Here is a 17,500-nt window from a genome sequence, read left to right on the forward strand (position 1 = left end):
TATTCTATTACTACATGTGCATAATGAATAACTTTGATACTATTATAATAATAAGGTTGTTAAAGAAGAAGTGTACACATGAGTACACTCGTCGGAATACTTTTCTCTGTTTCTTAATGTAGTTGTCGATATGCCTGATTTGCAATATTTATTTAACAATAACAGTGTTTGTAATGAAGAATATTTCTTTTTCTATTCATTTTTTCTTGTCACAAAAACAGGACAACAAAGCCAGCACGCTCGGTGAGGCGGAAATACAGAATGCGGTGGAGGCAGCAGCCGTCATCTTTAAAAAGGTCGTATTGCAGCGCCGAGAAGAAAACAAATCCAGAACAACGACGAACCGTAAGTGTACCGCGTCTCTACACTACACTACTTTAGAACTAACCGCCTCTGGGCCTATTTGTCGCCGGCTGTCAATTGCTTGATCATTTAATACGCTCGAGAGTGTGTGGGATTTGTGTGAAGGGGTAGTGCATTACTAACCAATCGGGCGAGGTAACTAACAAGTGGGGCTGTCTATAGACAGGTCTTGATCGATCGAAAGTAACGGCGTACGGTGGGTGCCGAGGCTGTAGGGGGATGAGTGTTGATTAACCGATTTTTTTTCTGTAGGTTGTTCGATCCTAGTTGCGTAGACGTTGTGTTCTAACATGCGTGTGTGTATTTATGCGTCTGTGGTGTGATCTCATTGGCGGTGGTAGATCGCACTAGCTCGTTCAGAACGACAAGACACAGCTAACTAACAACTTTGGAAGGTGTTTAGTATTATCGCTTATTGATTTAGTAACTTTTGGCCATTCCAATTGATTCCCATATTTTTTATCTCCATAACAACTCATTCTACACCCGCAAAATGCGTCTTTTTTGCATTTTGCCTGGGAACCACGCGTTGCACGCTGTACTACGTGTTGGTTGGTGTCATTGTTTCGAATTCAGATGCAGACTGCCACGGCAAAACCACAGGAGTTACAGGAGGAGAAGGCGCTAGGCCGGCATCACATGGTTTCGTCGACGATGCGGCCACATTTGGCGGCTATTCGTCGTCAGAAACGGAAATGGGAAGAACGCAGACGGTTGCTGCCGCTACCGCTGCCGCCGCTGCCGCCACTGTCGGTGGTCAGGTGCGCGACTACGAGGAATATCGGTTGGTGTTTGTTAGTTCTGATTCCTCGAGTAAGGAGGAAGAGTATGATAGCAGCTCTACCACCTCCTCGTACCATCATCGTAGCAGCGCAGTAAGGCGAAACGTGCACCAGCAACAGCACCAGCACCACCGCAGCTCACTGGAGGAAGAGTGTGATTGGGATTACTTCGAACCCGACATGTCGAGTGCGGCGGTCATGATGGCTGCCGGAGTGAACGAGGTCAACCACCGTCGCGCTGCACCACTGTTCTACGAAATGATGGCCGCAGCCACCAACGTAACGCCCGCACGTACCACACCGGATATGGACGAGTATGGGGGGACGATCGGCGGCAGTCCCACGTTCGGATCGCACTGCGATTGTTGCAATCGACGGCAGGCAACCAGCAGCACAGCTGCCACCACGCAGTACGTGCCCATTCCGGTGCCAGTGCCGGTACCCGTACCGATTGCGGCCTTCCAGAGCTGGCTGTACGAGCAACAGCAGAATCTACTGCTCCCCGGGACCACTACGATGCAGGATGGCGATGCAGCGGCCGTACGCGCGGACCTGATAGTGGTGCAGCAACTCTGGAAACAGTTTGCTGAAAGTGGGAGCTGCAGCAGTAGGAGCAGCATTAGTAGCGGTGGCGGTGGTGGCGGTCATTTTGATCGTGATCGAACCGCCGGCCACTCGACCGCGGCTGCTGGTGCTGGCGAACCATCTGGTGTTAAGCTATCCACAGCGGCAGGAGGTAGAGCTGCTGCTACCACCGGTTATCGTGTGAAGTGTGGCTGCCGCAAGCGTGGAGCCGGAACCGTAGAGCCCAGTTTCACTTCCGAAAGTCCCACGAGCGGTAGTGACAACGAGCGTATCGTCGGCTGTGTTGGTAAGAGTGTGAGCAGCAGGCTGCATCAACTGCAACTGCAGCAGCAGCAGCAGCAGCAGTCACAGCAGCCGCGACGATCAATCGATCGCCCAAGTGCAACGAAGATGATCAGTGATGCTCCCGGTGGTGGTGGTAGTAGTGGTGGCCTGGCGAGTGATACGTTTGTGGATCGTACCCACCGTGGGATGCAGCAGGCGGCAATAGTGCAGCAGCAGAAAACATCGCCTACTTCATCGTTGTGGTCGTTGTGTAGTGCAATGCGTGCTCCTGGTCGTGGTGTAAGTGATGAAAGTAGTGTACCGTCGCCGTCGTCAACAGCCTCAACAGCAGCAGCATTGGAACCACCCTCGGAAGATTGCGATTCTTCGGTGGTTGCTACGATTGCTGTCGCTGCACCAACACACACGTGGCGATGCCAGCAGCAGGAGCAATACGATGGCCTACGTACCACCGTTCCGGTTACGAACGCAGCCAATGAAATCAGCACAACAGTAGCAACAATAGCAACAAGAGCACGGAGCATTGAAGCGAAAGATAATATCGATGCTGTTGGTGTGGCCGCAGCAGCAGCAGCAAAGGTAGGGGCAGAGAGTGGCACCGATGTAAGTGAGAGCCGCAGTAACGTGCGTGTTGCTGAGGCTAAGACAGGCGCCCAGCTCGCGGTCGCTGCCGCCATCGATATCGCAATGAATGAATCGCGGCATAACGACAGCGAGGACGACCGTGTCACCGACGACAGAAATGTGGAGGAAGGAAACGGTGAAAGAACCCAAACGACCGACAACGACAGTGTACCGCAAGAATGTAGTGTCACATCGCAATCCGAAATCGTGGCCGCTATGGGTGGTGAGGATAAAAATGGCAAAAATCCCGTAGCGGATCTAGTGCAACCCACTGGTGACAGTGATGGTGGTGGTGGTACCGCTTCGGCGCCTCTTGTGAACCGGTTTGTTGTTCCCGGTGAAGGTGTGCGGGAGCGACAGCAGCAGCCAACGCCGCAGCAGTGTCATATAAATAGTGCACCAGCATCGAGTACCGTGACGCTGCTGGTGGGCGCCGATCGCAGTGATGACGATGATGATGATGAAGGGGCCCCCTTGCAAGGATACCTGCAGTACGAGTTGCATTCGCAGCTTCTAGCAGCTGGCGACGGCCACTGTTCCTCTTCATCGAGCGTAACGACCGATGCGGAAAGTAGTGCAGCAGGAGGTGGCACCCAAGATGAGCAGGAGGAACATGGCGGTGAAACGACGGCATCGGCCGGCCGCAAGAGATGCCGAAAGGTAAAGCGAGGCAAGTACTCCTTCCGGCCAGATCAATCCGCCTCCAGTTCCTCCGGTGGCAGCGGTAGTGAGAGCACTACTCCCTCATCCGTATCCTCCCGTTCTGCCTCTCCAGCGGAGGGCCCGCCGATAATAGGATCGCGGGCCTTCGGGGGCGATCAATCCGAGGGCAGCGTCGAGACTTCCACCTTCGATGATGACGATGATGATGATGATGATGATGTGGATGGTGTTGATGATGATGATGATGAAAGCGGGAACACCCATAAACGAACGAACCGAAAACCGTTCAGTGCGGTAATGGTAGTTAATCCGCATCGACGGCGGTGCAAAGAGGGAGAGCAAGGTGGAGCCGACACCGATGATAGCGAAACAGACGAGGAGAACGATGGGGGCAAAGATAGCATCGACAATCGATCGATGAACAACGACGTAGCAGCTACGAGCAGCCACAACACGTACTACCGCGGAGAGGTGGCGGATAATGTGAGCGATTCTGAGCTGGAGCAGGTACCGTCAGCGGCAGGCAGGGAGGAGTGTGCGGTGGTACTGAAGCGTGTGACACACCTAAACGTGGGCGACAGTATGGTGCCACCGTGTTGGTCACCGGATTTGGATCGCCGAAATGCTGCCAAATCGATCGAAGTATGCGCTGGCGACAGTGATGGTGGTGGAGGTTTCGCGCAGCAACAACAGCAGCAGGCGTCGGGAGAGGAACAATCGCCAGTCGCAACAACACCTTCCCCGCCGCAGTCGATGCTATGTGGGGTAGATGGTGTAAACCGAGGAAGCCCCATAACACGCAGCGAACCAGTGCCACCGGTGAACAGCAATACCGTGACCATAGCAGTAGCAACAGCAACAGCAGCAACAACGGCAATTGATCCAGATGAGCATAGCCAAGACAACAAAAGTGAGCCATCGAGCAGCGCAGCTTACTGCGGCGGGGACGACCAACACATCGACAACAACCTGACGGCGCCGTGTACGGGGCAAACAGGTAATAATAGCCCCTCGGCCGTGAGGCAGTCTGTACCAACACGTACACAGGTGCTGGGTGGCGATACGCACACTACCTGCGGCTCGACGGACGAAGAGTGTAGTGGTGAGACGATGGCGCCAGACTCTGTCGTCCCATCATCAACCCTTCCGTCAATACCGTTGCCCTCGTCAGAGGTAGCGCAAAACAGCAGCACCAGCAGCATCAACAGCAGTGGAAGCAACAAGTACAAGAGTCTTGTTTTGATAACAGCTTCAGCTGACGGCCTTAACGAGGAAAACCGCGAACAACACGACCAATTAGCAGCAGCAGCAGCAACATTAGCAGCAGATCATCCGTCGAAGAGTGACGTGCAAAAGGTGTTGAGCGTAAACGTTGCAAGTGCTCCCTCCGACGCAACGACGACGACCACGATACGGTTGGTTGAAGCCCACGGGAGCGGTGCAGCATCGCACGAAAGCGAGCTGCTGGTGCTGAACAGCAGCAATAGTGTCACCGTCAGGCATACTAGCACCGTCGACGATGAAGGCTCCCCTGGTATCTCTATGAGTCTGCCAGAATGTCTACCAGAACGATCGCTGCTGGATCACGGTGAAGAACACCCACACATGAGCAGCAGTAGTAAGGTAGGCCACGCCGAAGGTAGGCAAAACCACGGTGATGATGACGACGATGATGATCGAAAGAGTTCAACGGAGGTACACGAACGAAACCTACCGCGCGTAACGTTGGGTACGATCACGATGGCAGATGATGACGATGATGATCGAGGGCACCAGCAGCAGCAGCAACAGCAACATCAACCGCGGCAGTACGATCGCGAAATCGAGAACTGTGGTGCTCGTCGTGTCGATGATGTGAAAAGTGCCGAAAAAGACCAAGAAGAAGAAATCGAAGAAGCAGAAGAAGAAGAAGAAGAGGAACAAAGTGAAATGTTGAAGTGCGTATTGAAGGCATCACAACATATCGACCCTAATATGTATCCAGCTGATCCGCCACTCTGTGCTACTGGTGATCGTGATCGTACCGATTGGAGTGAGGTGCACAGGGGTGAATCGCATGAGGGGCGCCACTTGGAGACGCTCGAAAACGACAACGTAACGGTGGTAACGGGTGCTAGCACCTTGTCCGCAGTGATCTGTCTGGAGGATGGGCTAGCGGACGATGATTCCTGGGTCGAGGAGATCAGCCAGGATGAGGAGGAAGAGTTCGCTACCACGACGACCGCCACCGATTCCGATCTGGACGATTCTAGTGAGGAGATGATGTCGTACGGTGGCGGACACAACGATCGCGAGGAGGAACTACGCGGTTACCATCGGACGGCGATCGACTTTACGTTGCATACGATCGTGGAGGAAAGCTGTGAGGATAGTGAGCTCGAGTCACGCGGCTCGCGAAGTGACGTGAGACGCAGGGTTCGTCGTGGTGATCATGGCCGTACCGGTGGTGGTGGTGGAGAGGCTGATGATGATCCCGATTTGTCATCGGCCCATCGGTTGTCGGCCTCGGAGCTGGAGAAGTATTTTTTCTACGGACTCGGTGGTGACGGCGGCAGTGGTGGTGCCGGGGGTGGCGGTGATAATGGCACGTTAAGTGGCGGTACCGGTGCCGGCAGTTTCAGTGGATACTACGGTACTGGCGGTGGCGAGGATCATAGTGAGCTGTCGGAAGAGAGTAGCTCCCTGTGCAGCGATGGTCATGATTCCCTCGGCAGTGGAACGGCCTCGGGTAGTACGGCATCGGCATCGGCTGCCCGGTTGTCCGGCGCTTCCGGTGGAACGGATGGTAGCCACGGGCTGCACTGTGATGATCAGTACGGTAGCGATTCGGTGGGCGATCTGGCATCGTCCCGGTTGGAGAAGTACTTCCTTACAGGATTCCTCGGCTACAGCAACAGTAACGAGCGAGGAAGTGGCGCTGGCGTTGGCGGCGGTAACGGATCCGATGGCAGTGGTGGCAGTGTTGGCAGCGACAGTGAAGGACACGCCAGCCCGGAACAGCGGCGGAAGCGGTTGGTTAGAGCACGCGGAGCAACACGCTCGCATAGCTCTCTCGATAATCTGCTGGTAGCGACAACGACGATGGCGGCGGACAGTTCGCTGGATGCTGGAGGATCCGCCACAACATCAGCGACAACAGCAGCACCAGTAGCAGGAGGAGGATCCAATTCCCAGAGATCTACCCCACCATTTGATCAACCATCGGTCGTAGGTTCCGGTGGCGATGTCGGTGATTCCTCCTCGGATACGGATACATGCGATGAGCCCGGTTTAGGACCATACCAAGACCGATCAGAACAACACTCTCCGCACAATACGCTGGGTAAACGCAAAAAGAAGTTCTCACTGGTGGCAAAGAAGTCCGATAACAGAGGAACGACACCCATCGTCGATCAGCCTTCATCATCCGTGCTGCAGGTTCTTGCAGTAGTTAACGATGGCCCCGAGACGGACGATAACCGTAGAACACCGGTTCAGATGGTCTTGGTCCCGGAAGATGTGGTGGTCACTGCAGCAGCATCGTCAGGCACGATAGTGGCAACAGCATCAAGTCCACAGCCGCACATCAACTCATCACTACATCCTGCTCCACCGTTGGCGATGGAGGATGGTTCCAGGAAGCAAAACAGTCGCGACAGTGGCTTCATTGGCAGCAATGACGATCTACTGAAGGAAGATCAAGCATCGGCTGCCGGCGCGGCCTCTTCTTTGCCGGGCGGCCCTACCGTACCGTCTGCTGGCACTAGGCGGATCGAGCTGAAAGACATTCTGGGTGATTCGACGAAACCATCGAACGCGCCGGGTGCGAGCATACCAGCGATAGTAACTACAACACCACCGGGTATGCCACGAGAATCAAAGTATAAATCTTCAAAATCCACCGATGGTGGTGGAATGACGACGAAGGCTGGAGGTCCATCGATGGTTAATTTGGCGCGGAAAGATAGCTTCAATAACTGGAGCTCGGATGAGGAAACGAACTTGATGATGTCAAAGATGCGCCAGTTCTTCAAATCGTTGGTAGCGGCCTCGGCCAACAGTAGCCGTCGGCAGCACCCTAACTCGAGCAGTTCGACACCCGGCGTGAGTGGGTCGAACACACCCCAACAGAGCGGCACACCGGTGGCCAGACCACGAGGTGGTGCAGGGGCTGCTGCAGCAGCAGCAGCCGCCGCCGCCACCGCCGCCGCTGCCGCTGCAGCCGCTAACCGTACCAAGCCACCGCAACTAGTGTATTTCGAGAATGAACTGACACGGCTGATGAAAACCGTGCCTGGGATTCGCGATGAGCAGGTGCGCGAAATCGTCGAGTATCTGAGCAGCGAGGATACGTGGTCGGACTCGTACGACTCCTCGGACTATACAAGCTCCGATCTGGAGGGTACGGCAGCGGCTGCCGCAGTTGCTGCTTCGATGGGCGATCACGTCGGGCGGACTGGAAGCGCTGCGCACTCGTTTGCGTTGCAGCAAGAGATTTCGGCCAGCTGTCGTCAGATTATTAACAAATTCGACGGAAGCCTACGAATGGACGAGGAAGGAGATATCGGTGATGGTGGGCTGGTTGTAGCAGGACCGTTGGGCAGTCCAGGCGCCACCGCCAGTGATCCGTCGTTAACACACTGTACAGATCAATACCATACACCGCTGAGCAAGGAGACAGCTTTCGTGTATCAGCGGCTAGTGGCATCCCTGTCGAAGGCCGTAGTCAATGAGGATCCAACGGGGGTCGAGCTGCTGGCAGAAAGGGGCGCCACTGATACAAAGCAGACCGCTGCAGGGACCGTTGCAGCAGGTACAGCCGGTGATGGTGGTGGTGGTATTGGTACAAATGCGTCCTCATCATCGCCACCACTGATAGCAAAGGTAATGCATCACATAGGCAGCCGACTGGTGGCACTGATGCACGAGGTCAGCAGTGGTGAATCCCACGCTAGTGTGTCACCCAAGAGCAACATCATGACTGGTCGTGAGTATGGCCGGGAGCAACATACCCATCGGACATCGCACAGGAAGACCAATCTAGCACTGATGGCAGCCAGTTTGGGCGTGGCAGGTAGCACTGGCGGTGGCATTGGAGGATCAGGAACAGCAGGAACTGGAGCAGTAGGTGCAGGTGCTCCGGCCATCTCGGCAACGACTACCGAAGATGATGATGATGGTGATGACGACGACGACGATAGCAGCACGTCGGAGAACCATGACCATCCGGTTCGTCAGCACTACCATCCGCATCATCATCCCTTGCACCATCCCCATCCGCATCACCATCAACATCACCATCAGCACTACCGGGAGCATCGGCGGGATCGAGCCCGTGGCGAGCATGGTGAGGAAGAGGACGGCGGTGCAGCAGCTATGCTGTTGCCACGCAGCAAAAGCCACGATCTGCTGTTGGGCGATCAGCGATCATCGCAGGATCGTCGGGATCAACTGTATCCTAGCGTGGGGAGTGGTACCAGCGGCGATATGGTAGGCGAAGAGCGTGGCGAGGCGAGCGATTACGAGCGGTTCTCGTGGCGCGGTAGCTTTGAGTCGGCACTGCTCGCGAATGGCGATTCTCGCACAAAGCTTTCGATGTTGGACAATTCTTCCTCCTCCTCCCGATCGGTACTAGTGGCTAAGCGGCGATCCGCCGGTGATCTGCTGTTTAACAATCAAAACCTAAGTCAGGAACAGCTAGACCGCGTACGTAGTTGTGGCAGCATCGGAGGAGAGCGCGAAGACTTTGAACAACACAACCATCATCAGCCGCAGCCACAGCATCAACATCACGGTGGCAGTGGCGGCACCCATCATCATTACCATCACCAGCACCATTCTTCTTCGGGTTATCGAAGGCGTGCCCTGTCCAGTGTGGCGGCAGATGAGGAGGATACGGACTCGGATGAATCTGCTACCAAGGGTGTGGCCGCTAGTAACCGATTGGTGTTGGCCTCTCGATCAACGCTTCCTCGCAGCTTGCAAAACACGATGACGAGCGCGACGACAAACTCGTTGCCGCGGCTTCCTACTTCCAACCTCCAAACGATCATGCAATCGGTGTCCGGCAACAGCGTGTCCATCATGGCCGGTGGCGGTGGTGGTGGTGGTTCCACTTCTGCTTTAGCAAGTTCCACGCATACCTCGGCTACCGCCAGCAATGGCAACAGTAGCAACAACGGCAGCAGCAGCAGTGCGGCCAGTGGTGGAATGGGCCAGAAGTCACAAAGTGTATACCACTTTTTGCAGAACAATGTAAAGAGTGCGCGGTACCGTGCGCCCGGATTTAGCCGTACGTCCTCCTCTTCTTCGACATCGTCGGCCGCACCGAAACGTGCCATGTCGGCACCGGGTCTGCAACCACCGTATCCGCGCCGAGAGCGTCGCAATAATCGCGTACAGCAGCTTCTGAATGGTAAGTTGTGTATCTCGATGCAGCCTGGGAGTTGTGGCTCTACCTGGAGTTGCACCACTGGATCCCTAAGGCTCTACCATAAAGCAGTTACTTCGTAAAAGATCAGCTACCGGTCCAGCCTGTTTTAGTCAATCCAAATCTTGGCATACGATGATGACGAAAAAAAGGTTGAAAACTCTTCGACTTCGATATTAATTAATTCATTCATTCATTCATCTGTCGAGACGGAGGGACTATATACAACCTTTATAGTAAGTTCTTTTTACAGGAGCATTTAGTCGACCAATCCAAATTTGGCGGGCTTCATGGCAAAGGCAGACGGAGACCCAATCCATAGGGCCCTCTTAGCCATTGTGATGGCGGGTGTGATGGTGATTCTTTTAACAGGAAAGATACTCGATCGCGCACTGTGCAGAGTTCCTCTTCGTAAGGCGAAACCACTCGTCGGTTGTAGCGCCGAATAAGTAAGGAAGGAAGGTTCGGACGGAAATTCCAGTGATCGACCGTCCGTCTTCATACCATATCTTGATGGCACCATATCTTGCTGGTGCCAAAGACATAAATTGTGAAAAAAGACGGGATAGACACTTTGTGTATGTGTGACTGTAACAAATGGAATGCATTAAACTCGCAAAATTCCTTACGAGAACGAACGTGGTTCCATCATCTTTGTTCGTTTCGTTTCGGCGGCACAGCATACAACAGTGTCCCCATCAAATCTTGGCCAATTAAGCTCACTTGACCTCCGATGTCAATTAAATTTTGCGTCTCGACAGTCACCGATCCCGAAACCTTCGACCACAACGACGGCGCCGATGGTAGCGACTGTTACTATTGGACAATTTATCCCGGGCTCCAGTTCAAGCTTGTTGCGTTCTCCGTCGATTTCTTTGTAGGTCATCAGCGATCGATTGCGAGCAGAACCTAGAACGCCAGTAGGCGGTTGATGGCCCTGTTTATAAGTTTCCCAGTGGAACGGCATATGAATGCCGGGAAAAAAGAATTGGATCCATAGCAAGGCATGGAAGAAACACCGGCGTGCACCGGCATTGGAAGAGACGGTGCACTGTGACCCACACCGTGCACGAATGGACCGTATTCGAAGGGTGGTAGTGGCGGGGATTGCAATATTGATCGCGTATATAAAGGAGCGTCGATCAGTACCCACCCGCTTATTTGCTGCCACTGATTTCTGGTGAAATGATGAGAAGCGATCGTTTCCCGTGGTACGTCTACGTCTCTAAGGCTATTTTAGCGAAATGCCCCTTTCATCGATGGCCGCAACACAGGCGCTCGTGGTGGTGGTGTGGTGATGGTGAAGTGTGATCATCGAGCACAAGTGAAATCAATTGGATATGAAATGATACCCATCATTCCCGAATCTTACGAGTTTCGTGGAGGTTGTCGTTCGCGTTGTGCTGTGCGTGGGACCAGTGGGTAGTAGCCGTGCGCGCGTAAACCTAGAAGAATATGGGGAAAACGAAATGGTGGAAGAAACGGCCACGATCTGCAAATCGCTATGCTAGCTTTCAAGCTAGCGAAGATCCAGGGATGCCCTCTACGACGGCACAAGCTGAAGTGAAACTGTCTGCAGGATGTAGTGATATAGCCAGCTCCCATCGGTCGCAATGCGCACCTCGCAGGACGATTTCTACATCTTCAAAACGCACGAAATGGTGGCGGCATAGTTCGAAGTTTTACCGGGGAAGATGTTGTGGAGTTTGCTCGAAGAAGAGGCGGCAACTGTCGCGTAATGTTGGTGTAGCCGGTGCAAACGGTACTATCAAAGATAGATGCAAGTGTGGTCGTTTTCCATTTCTTTGGAGTGATCTGCTACCCTGCTACCAGGGTCGATGGTGTAGCCGTTCGGGTTGTTGCACTAGCCACGACGAGGAGGAAGATGACGTGGATGCAGCTTTTGCGCTGTATCGAACGCAACTGGCAGTAAATGGCTGTGGTTTAAGTGAGAAAATACAAGACCAGCACGATCGTACCGCATCCATAGACTATGATACGCTGTCGGCATCGCAGCGCAGCACCATACGCAAGCTGCACAGGAATGCGCACTGGGATTGGTACGATAGCTTCCGGTCGTTTTCGGATCGGTTTCTCGAGACGCTCGAACTGGACGATGATGGGACGAGTCTGAATAGCTGCGACGGTACTGGAGCTGCAAGAGAGCGCGGTTTGCGTAGAACGTTTCGCGTTTGCTGCCGACAGCGTCTCGAGTTACCGTTCCGCGATCGGCAGGAAGTACTGGGAGAGATCGAATTAGGTGCGCGCACCTCGCAGGAACATTTGGATTGTGTCGCATCTAGCACATAACGGCAGAACCGTGCATGGTGTCTAGAGCAGACACATACACACACTTCTAGCTGCTGATACTTTGATGCAGTCGTTGCACCACTGCACCAAGTTCTGTTTACATTGCTAATCCTACTACTTGTCCGCCATTTTGACGCATTCCGAGGGATTGTTGAATTGAATGTGGAAATGCATCGGAAACCCCTTTGTGTTAAATGCCTAACTATGGTTCTGGCAGGTTGGCATTACTCCTGCACTACATTTGAGACTCGTTCAATTACATGCTGCATGACATGCACTTCGATAAATGGGCCAGCCGAGAATGTTCAAGTCCCCAATGTTCAGATTTTTGTTGTAACCTGAAAATGTGTGATTGATTCAATGTTCTTTGTTAATTTATTTTCCAGAGGAAAGCCACAGCCCAGAGTTGGTCGGAAGTGGTTCGACTACGGTCACCGCCGGTGATGAAGAGGTTGCAGCGCAGGGTGGAAGCCCACGTACGGGAACAGGTTCTTCATACGAACGTGCAGACGGATCGACGAACGGCACGCAAAAGGGCGGTGGTGGTAGTATGGTGTCGTCGCCCATCGGATCGGCCGGTGCCGGTAGCACTGAAAATTGGCCGTCCCAATCGGACGAGGATATTGATCGGTTGGTGGCGTTGCATCAGAACCGAGCCTCACTCAGCTCCCTCGGTGTGCGGTCCGATTCGATGGCCAGCGTGTACTCGGGGGCCGGTGAGGGCCGGTACGGTACTGTTACGGTTCGTGGACAGATCGAATTTGGTATGCAGTACAACTACAAGCAGGGCGCCCTCGAGATACATGTGAAACAGTGCAAAGACCTGGCGGCGGTTGACACGAAGCGCAACCGCAGTGATCCATATGTCAAGGTAAGGAAGCACAACGTTTGAATCTGTCATCAATCGGCCCTCAATCTTAATTTCATTCTTGCACGATACTCTTCACTAGGTTTATCTATTGCCGGATAAATCGAAAAGTGGTAAACGCAAGACGAAGGTCAAAAAGCATACACTGAATCCGTTCTTCGACGAGGTGCTCCGGTTTCACATGAGCCTTAGCAGCCTGCAGACACGCACCATCTGGGCAACAGTTTGGCATTCCGATATGTTCGGCCGGAACGATTTCCTGGGCGAGGTTATGATGGGACTGCAGGATAAGGTGTTTGACAATCCGCAACCACAGTGGTACCAGCTGCAAGAGAGGGTAAGTCGTGTAGGAAAGCGCTCGATCGTCGCGTCTGCGGTTGTGCAGGTGACTCAAGCTCATATTATTTATTCCCTTTGGTCATCCGCAGAGTGAACCATTTGAAGACTTATCCGCTTACAAGGGCGATATCATTGTTGGTCTGAAGTATGTGTCGGCCGACGGCGACGGTGGAGGCAGCATTGGTGGAGGATCGAGTAGCGTAAACGTTGCCAGCGGTAGTGTTGGCGGTAGTGGGGGCAGCGGTGGCGGATTTGGGACACTAAATCTGCGCAAGTTTAGCACTCGCTCGCTCACCTCCAGCTCCTCCATATTGTCAGCCGGGCATGGCAAGGGCGCGCTGCATGTTCTGGTGAAGGAAGCGAAACACTTGCAACCGATCAAATCGAATGGCACTTGTGATGCGTTCTGTAAGAGGTAATTATACTAAGCGGCGCTAGTAATCCTCATATTACACTCAGAAAATAACACAATTTGGCTGCTGCCGTTCGTTATTTTAAAGCTATCTGCTTCCGGATAAGAACCGTAGCTCTAAGCAGAAAACGCCGGTGATCAAACGGACCAACTCACCGGTTTGGAACTATACCTTCGTGTACGAGGATGTCTCGCTGGCGGAGCTTTCCGAACGGGCACTGGAACTGACAATCTGGGATCACGATCGGCTAGCTAGTAACGAGTTTTTGGGTGGCGTTCGGTTTTCCCTCGGCAACGGTAAGCTACTGTCCCTCAACCCTGTCTGAACCAGTTTCAGATTCCTCAACACGATGCGATCCTGCTTCTGCTCGCAAATAACTTCATTGGACTTCAGCTATGAATTGAAACTCTATAGAACATATTAAAGTATATGGTGTTAACGGTACTGTCTAGAAGGTTTTGACGATCCTTCGTACCTCCTCTGTGTTATCCATTTTGCAGCTGCACATTCATCGTTTCATTGTATATGCTCTTTCTAACTGTTTTTTATTTTCAATTTTGTTTTCGGTAACCGTAATGGACACACATACGTACATCGCTGGAATCGCTGGAATGTAACAACTGCAACATGCCGGGTAAACAATACAGGTAAACATAATGGCAGGGCCGTCGAATGGATGGATTCGACCGGCAAAGAGCTATCGCTGTGGCAGAACATGATCAATAGGCCCAACTTTTGGGTCGAGGGTGCCCTCGTATTGCGCCCGTCACTAGAGAATGCAAAGTTTTCCACATAATTTTGTGAACACCCCGTAGAATTTGTCCCGAGCATCCGAGGAATCTGTTAGTAGTTTTTAGTCGATTCCTCACCTTTTCCCTCCCTCTTTAAGTATTACTCTCCCACTCTCTCTTCCTATCCATCTCTCTATCTCTTAATGTCTCTATTCTCTTCTCTCCGCTCCCATCACCCTTAGTAGCTTTGATCCTGTAGAGCAACCTACGAGGGGAACGATCCTCGACCAATCATAGATACAAGTAGAAACCGAGGACGGTAAGAAGTGAATTGTGATGTTGCTTTGCAATCAACCTATACAATATGATATAAATATTGTGGTTTATAAAGGACAGTAAAATTCTAGTGTAAGACAAACGAAAGATAAGACATGCAACTTCAAAACTACCATCGGTGCACGCTCCGTTTGGTGAATCATCTTTTCTCAACCTCAACGGGAGGAAGTTGAACACGGTAACCACTAATGTTATCACAGGGTAAACAGAAACAAGTGGGAAACGCACGTGGACGAGTGAGATAGATTTGGAATGATACACAATGGAGTAGTGGTAGCAGTAGTAGGAGTCATAGTAGTACTATTAGTAATAGAAGTAGTAGTGGTAGTAGTAGCAGGACCAGTATTTGCGGCAGAGCGATACAAGGACAGTGGAATAACGTTATCCTCGACATGTCAATCGACTGACGATCGACCTCGTGATGTGGGCGAAACAAAATGAATTTTTCTGTGTTCATCTGTATCATGATAAGCCTACCTACCCCACCCCTCTGTGAGCTTCGTATATAGAATTGTTTGTGTAGCCACCGAATAGATCGGTGGTAGCCAAACAAATGGAGCTATGGGGCGTACGCGTGGAGTATTTCTTTTCTTTATTATTATCTTCTTACAATAATAAACCAAAACGAAATTCAGCTGAAGCAGTACACCACTGCTGCTTAGATGCTCACCGTCCCCCTAGCAGGATGGCCAAACACAGACGTGGAGTGCCACGCACTGTCTCTCTCTCTCTCCCTTTCACCCGATTCAGCTCAAAATGTTGTTGCACTATTTGTGTTGCCTCAATATCCATCCTATCGATACTAGTACACACACCACGCACACATTACATGCCGGCTGTTAACCCTGCCTATACTACAACAACAGCGAATAAAATCCCCCATCCTAGAGGGAGGGAGGGATGGGTTCTCCATCTAATTAGATATAGCAGGCGACAGGAGCAGCGAGCGGTGTGGTTGCATATTTGATTTTTGAATTTTTGTTTTGTTGGTTTTTATGTCAACATCAACGATCTTTGGACATATCATGTTTGCACCACAAACCGCAAAGCAAAGCTTCTACTTCCTGCCACCGGCGATGTTGGCGACGGAGTTGTTGGTGGTACACAAGATCGAGTTAGGAACGCACGTGCCATTAACTTTACTCTTGTTGACCGTTTTTCGTCCCTTCTTTAAAACAGATTCACTCTCTGATTGTTATTACAGTTGTCATTCATTGTTCAATCTTGAGCCTGGTTCTTAAGGTGAGCGTGGCCTGGTGAGCAGGCGTGTGTGCAACAGGTGCGCGCCAGAATAGTCCAGTAGAGTAGGCGCATCGCATGCACACAAAGCCGCATGCAAACGTCACGCTCACCAAACCCTTGATACATATACACATTTATCTACATATTTACAATTCTTACAACAACAAAAAGAAGAAAAAAGAAGAAACCAATCAAATGACTGACCATGTTTATATTATGATATAATGATAAAATTGATATGATATATCTTTGAGAGAACGAGCGAATAATCATAGAGAAAGGTGCATACGCACACAAAAAACGGTGAATGCAGTGATGCATCTGCAGTGATGGCCAAGGAGGTTGTCTCCCCCTCTCCCTTCTCAACCAGCGATCAATTGAATGTTTGATACATGCTCAGTGAAAGATGAAGAGAGAGAGAGAAAGAGAGAAAGAGAGAGAGAGAGAGAGAGAGAGAGAGAGAGAGAGAGACAGAGAGAGAAAGGGCGAAAAAAGCGGGGTGTCCTGGGTACGATCGCACTAGCAACGATCGCGCAGCTGTAGGAACCAAAATTAGGATACAAGATTTTGCGCGACAAAGGCTCCTTGTCCTGGTGATCTTTTTCCGCGATGGACTTCGCTTACTACTACTGCTAGACACGCTGGATCGATTGAAGAGAATGGTAAATCCACTTCTCGTAACAAACAGGGCGACTACCTTAACACAGATGAATGAAAACAGAACAGAAAGACAGATGATGATTACAGTGGAGTGTTTTGTGACTCGTTGTTGTGCGCATACGTACAATATACACACGTATTTTGTAAAAAACGAATAATTGTAACACAATTCTATTGATAATGAATATGAATTATACACGGATTCCATCGATCGTCGAATGGAGCATACGGAGATGGAAATGGAGAGGAGAGCGCTAGAGCGATTTAGAAAATGTGAAAGCAAACAGCAGAGAAACAGATAGCGAAAGAGCGAGAGAAAGATGAAGAAAGAAAGAAAAAAAGAAAGAAAGAAGAAGAAAACTCACATGGATCACGCAAAAAATCTTATGAAACTTCGCGATTAGTGTTTTACAAATTAAACTCCGCCTGCAAACACAGGGGAAGATAGTAGACAGTATCATACTGGTTCCACATACACACATACATACGGTCTCATGCAATACCCAACCACAGACACATACAATCATTTCATCTTTGGCACATAACCAGGACGCGCTTGTGCTTTGGTTCGCCCTAGAAGTTCTTATTTTGCCGAAGAATTGATGGGTGAGTGTTCTCATAGATGAGGTTGCAGCAAATAAGATTTTCCCCGTCCTAGCGACCATTTGACTTTTTTTTAGGGATGATCGTATCGTTCCAATGCAGTCGCCGGTCGGTTAATACGCATGAGCTATATTCGCGTATAATGAAAAATAAGGGGTATTTTCTTTTTTTTTGGTCCCAATTTGTTCGATTCTAAGACTTAGCTTCCAGGGCTAAAAAAAAAAAACAAGAAAATGCAGATTGGAAAAGCGCACCCATATTTTGTCTATAATACTGCAACCACCATT

General features: G+C 51.3%; 1 protein-coding gene across 2 annotated transcripts in view; it reads left to right on the top strand.

The window, feature by feature from the left end:
• Positions 1–17,500, top strand: part of LOC125956529 (uncharacterized) — a 24,277-nt gene that overhangs the window by 3,990 nt on the left and 2,787 nt on the right. Inside the window, exons 3-9 of one of the 2 annotated variants that reach the window (XM_049688510.1) lie at positions 222–345; positions 946–9,696; positions 12,408–12,892; positions 12,972–13,226; positions 13,318–13,643; positions 13,729–13,937; positions 14,289–17,500. The exon at positions 14,289–17,500 is cut by the window's right edge and continues 2,787 nt beyond it. In XM_049688510.1, the coding sequence (XP_049544467.1) occupies positions 222–345; positions 946–9,696; positions 12,408–12,892; positions 12,972–13,226; positions 13,318–13,643; positions 13,729–13,937; positions 14,289–14,437 (10,299 nt within the window). In that variant the 3' untranslated portion in view covers positions 14,438–17,500. Of the gene's footprint in view, positions 1–221; positions 346–939; positions 9,697–12,407; positions 12,893–12,971; positions 13,227–13,317; positions 13,644–13,728; positions 13,938–14,288 lie in introns of both variants that reach the window. The other variant, XM_049688511.1, reaches the window with a different exon arrangement.

Source organism: Anopheles darlingi, chromosome 3 (assembly GCF_943734745.1).
Source record: "Anopheles darlingi chromosome 3, idAnoDarlMG_H_01, whole genome shotgun sequence".
Classification (NCBI taxonomy): domain Eukaryota; kingdom Metazoa; phylum Arthropoda; class Insecta; order Diptera; family Culicidae; genus Anopheles; species Anopheles darlingi.